This window comes from Lolium perenne, chromosome 4, assembly GCF_019359855.2.
Source record: "Lolium perenne isolate Kyuss_39 chromosome 4, Kyuss_2.0, whole genome shotgun sequence".
NCBI classification, from domain to species: Eukaryota; Viridiplantae; Streptophyta; class Magnoliopsida; order Poales; family Poaceae; genus Lolium; species Lolium perenne.
Genome location: NC_067247.2, coordinates 3,967,809 through 3,971,997, shown reverse-complemented (window position 1 = coordinate 3,971,997; position 4,189 = coordinate 3,967,809). Strand labels below are relative to the sequence as shown.

At 42.7% G+C, this 4,189-nt stretch overlaps 1 protein-coding gene across 1 annotated transcript; it reads right to left on the bottom strand.

The window, feature by feature from the left end:
• Positions 1 to 571: 571 nt before the first annotated feature.
• LOC139838812 (uncharacterized) lies at positions 572 to 1,024 on the bottom strand. Its single transcript, XM_071828836.1, has one exon. The coding sequence runs from the start codon at positions 1,022 to 1,024 to the stop codon at positions 572 to 574; it is 453 nt and encodes a 150-aa protein (XP_071684937.1).
• Positions 1,025 to 4,189: the final 3,165 nt, after the last annotated feature.

Here is a 4,189-nt window from a genome sequence, read left to right as displayed (position 1 = left end):
ATGATAATGGTTTTATTGACAATTTCAGGCATATGACCTCCTTGTAGAAAAGCCAAAACAACACCACTAACATCATCCTTAACTAGCTGGCAGTGTTTCTGAAAGAAACTGGCTGTGAATCCATCCACCCTAGGGGCTTTTGATGGCTTCATATCAAACAAGGCTTTCTCCACCTCATTTTCCTCAAAAGGCCTACATAATCTGCTATTCATCATATTAGTTACTTTAACTAGGACTGAGTTCAGAACAACCTGCACATTTATGTTATCCCGAGCCTCATATAACTCGGTGTAGAACCCCCGTATATTTGCGTTGATATGCTCTTTCTCTTCCAGTACTACACCATTCTCATCAGTAAGCACCCTGATCCGATTTTGACTTCTCCTAACTGAAGATCTTGCATGAAAAAATGATGTATTCCGATCCCCCTTCTTCAGCCAGTCTACTCTCGAACGCTGCTTAGCCATGATCTCCTCCATCCGAAGAAGTTCAGAGAGCTTTCATGCCAAATCCTTTTCTCTCACCGAAGTCCCACGGTACAAAGAATCTGCACGCTATTTTTCAAATGCCTTTAGACACTTTTTATCCTTCTTCTTATATCACCAAATTTCTTTGAACTCCAAGTCGAAAGACCAACTTGCATCTGTCTTAGCGCATCCTGCAGACATGCAAGGCCTCTTGCACCAGATCCGTTCTGCCAACTATCAATGACAACTTTTTCATAGCTTTCCTCCCTACGCGAAGCATCTTCATACATAAAAGGCCTAGGCCCTCTTTCGCTCTCACTATCCAAGAGCTTACGCAACTTTGTGATCAACACACAATGGTCAGATTTTGGCGAAGGAGAATGCCTCACTACTGACCCATTGTATAGATCATCCATGGCTGGGTTGGCCAACATCCTGTCAAGACGGATCTTCACATTTTCATTCCCCTCTTGGCCATTGTCCCAGGTAAAAGGAACTCCTGTAAATCCCATGTCCCGTAAGTCACAATCATCCACTACTCCTCTAAAACCAGCCATTTGCCATTCCGCTCTGTCATGCATGCCAAAGTATTCAGAGTTTTCAAGGATTTCATTAAAATCTCATCCACATAACCATGGAAGGTCACTTTGAGTTCGAAGCCATCGAATAAGAGTCCAACTCTCTACTCTCTTACTCCATTTTGCTTTTCCATAAAAACCAGTAAACCTCCACTTCTTTCTATCTCCTCCCACATTGGTCACATGTACATCAATATGTTGATCTGAATTTTTTTGAAGTTCCACTTCCACTTCTTTTGACCAATATAGCACCACACCACCACTTAAGCCATCACTGGCTACATGTACACATCCCGCAAACCCAAACCGTGAGGTCGGGTTTTGAGCTCTCGTTGCTTCTATCTTAGTCTCACTGATAAAGACTAGGGTGGGTGCTTCCAACCTCACAAAATTGTGAAGCTCCAGAACCGTCTCTGGGTTCCCAAGCCCGTGACAGTTCCAACATATACAACTCATTAGACCAAGCGGGGCTGATCATCAGCCTCCGCCAAAGATTCATCACCAGTCATCTGTGCACCTTCGTCCCCCGAGTTCTTCTTTTTCTTTGTTGGTACACTGACACCAGTAATCTTACTAGGAGAATTGATTAGTGCATTCCTATTTTGCCCCAAAAGGTCATTCTCAAACATATCAATGTCATTAGGATCTCTGATCACTGGTAGATCAAAACCTTTCGCCACAGAAGGTTTTTAATTCCTTATGTACACCTTGTTAAACTGATCACGAGCCCCTCCCGCAACCCTGAAGTTAAAATTGGATACCACCATTTGCAGATGGTTTGGTGGAAGTGCATTTGGATTAACAATTGGAACACTACTAGAGGTGCCTCCACCACCCTGATTGCTCACTTTTTCCTCATTACCTGAGGGTTTTTTCTTCTACCCTTCTCTGCCTGAATTATGCATCCACTGACCATCATGTTTCCACGGTTCCTGGTACCTCAGTGAAGCACTATAAGGAAATTTACCCTCCTCATCTCTTTCAACAGGAGTTGGATAGAAATTCTCCGAGTGGCCTATACATCCACAAGAAAAGCAAAAATACGGTAAACGCTCATACTGGATAGGAAACCAGTCTACCGTCTTCCTTTTCTTAGATTCGATCGAAAATCCTCTCATCAGAGGTTCATCCACATCAACCTAGACACTTGCATGCAGGAATTGCCCCCAACTAGAGCTAGATCCATTGCCCTTAAAATATAGGCTAATGAATTCTCCAACTTGTTCTCCAATGGATTTACCTCTTTCCTTATTCATCCAGTTGAAAGGCAGATCCTCACAACGAAACCAGATCGACAGCCTTTTGAACTTAATCTCCGATGGCTTCATGCTTGTATCAAAATCATCCAGAACAACATCATGCTTTGAAACTATCCATGGCGCACTATCCCAGATGCGGTTGCGATCTCTCTCGAACTCCATAGTAGCCAAGAAAACATTGTCTCCTTTAGCACTGAAGGTCAATTCTCTAGGGTTCCCCTATTATGGACGAAGAGCACTATCAATCGTCTGGATATGAAACTTTTTTACTTGATAATACATTCCCAACAACAGCAAATCTCATCGGGTTCTCCTCATCCCCCTTCTCATCGTCCATAACCAGAACTCATTTTTCCTTGGCGGTGAGTCCCATCTTTGCCAGCTTCTCCGTGACCCCCAAGGCCACTTTCACTCCTTCGTTTCCTTCCCCCGCCCCCAGCCCCTCCTCCGCCATAACAGGTGAACGGAAGCAGGTATCAGGCCCAAGTCGCGGTGTAGATCTCCTCCAGATCACCAAGAAGGCACCGATCGCCTCCCAATCGCCCCCTAGCGCCGCCAGAGGCCCCTAAACCCTAAGAAAATGGTTCGGGCTTTGTAATTCATGCACCCAGATTCAACACCTGATGCGCCTCAAGAAAAACATGGACTGATGCATGTTTGTATTCATGTATACATACTCCATATTTTTATCATTTGATATGATGTATCCTTTATAATTGCCTTATCAATTTAATACAATTACCACCAACAAAAAATTAATACAATTATCCTTTTGAGCCATTCTCTGAAGATGGAAACCTTTTGTGTTTACTTTGTTTCATGAATCTCTATTGTTGTTGTACATAATTTTTTTCTTTTGCGTAGCTTCAAAAAAACTAATTTAAGCTTGGAGCAACTTGAAATAATATGTTGTTACCTTAAGATTTTTGTAATGAATTTCATTAAATGGACATTTTTTAATACTATCCACCAAAATAGCAGGTGAGAATCTATAACAGAACAAACCAGTTGCCTGGTATTGTTACGTACCTAAATTTGGTGTTACTTTATTTGCATCACTAAGCTTTATAATTTCTTAGCAATGCCTGCTAACAAGTGATAGATATAACCCATGTGATTTGGTGCTGCAATATGTGCAACAAAGAGATGACACATGTCATTATCGCTTTTCTCATGAAAAATAAAAACTTTGTAATTGCTTGTTTGGACTAGTTTACAAGGCTTCCGGATCCTCGATGCCAGGCTCCTCAAAGGTTCTGTTGGATGATGTTAATCTTGGGCATGAATGATTACTTGCGGACCTGCTGGACCGATGGTATGACTACTCCCCATTGTCCCAAGTCTCTTTTTTGCCTCTGTTGGTGAGTAAAAATAAGATCAAAGATAGTTGGGAATGGAGGGGAAAAAAGATTTTGGCGGTGTTTGTACGAATGGCTCTCTGAGGTGTGGATCTTCTTCTCGTCAGCGTTGCCATTCAGCCGACTGTTTTTCTTGATTTTGAGCTGAGAACTTGGATTGGGTTGTGGTTGGGTGAGTAGTTGGATTGGATCTGGGATGTTCTTTTCTGGTGAGTGGCTACGCCAGCTTGTTGTCTCTTCTTTTGATATTGTCATCGGTTTTGCTTTCTTACCTTCCATTTGTTTTAATGATGCCTCTCTTGACAACCACCTGGAACTAATATGCGCAGTGGGGTACTAAGGGATCTCACGTGAGCTATGATCCTGTGATTGTTCTGTATCTTTGGGTGTTCACCCAGCGCGGCTCGGTACGTTGCGACTCAACACCCGGTCGACGTTGAGAGCAAGGTTCATGCATGGGAGTCGGTTGTATTGATGTATTAGGGTTAAATAAAAAATGGACCCGAGCTATATATATAACTGCAATC

Bases quoted from the DNA above. Each gene is read 5' to 3' on its own strand.
- LOC139838812 (XM_071828836.1), bottom strand. From the start codon at position 1,024: ATGGCTGGTTTTAGAGGAGTAGTGGATGATTGTGACTTACGGGACATG.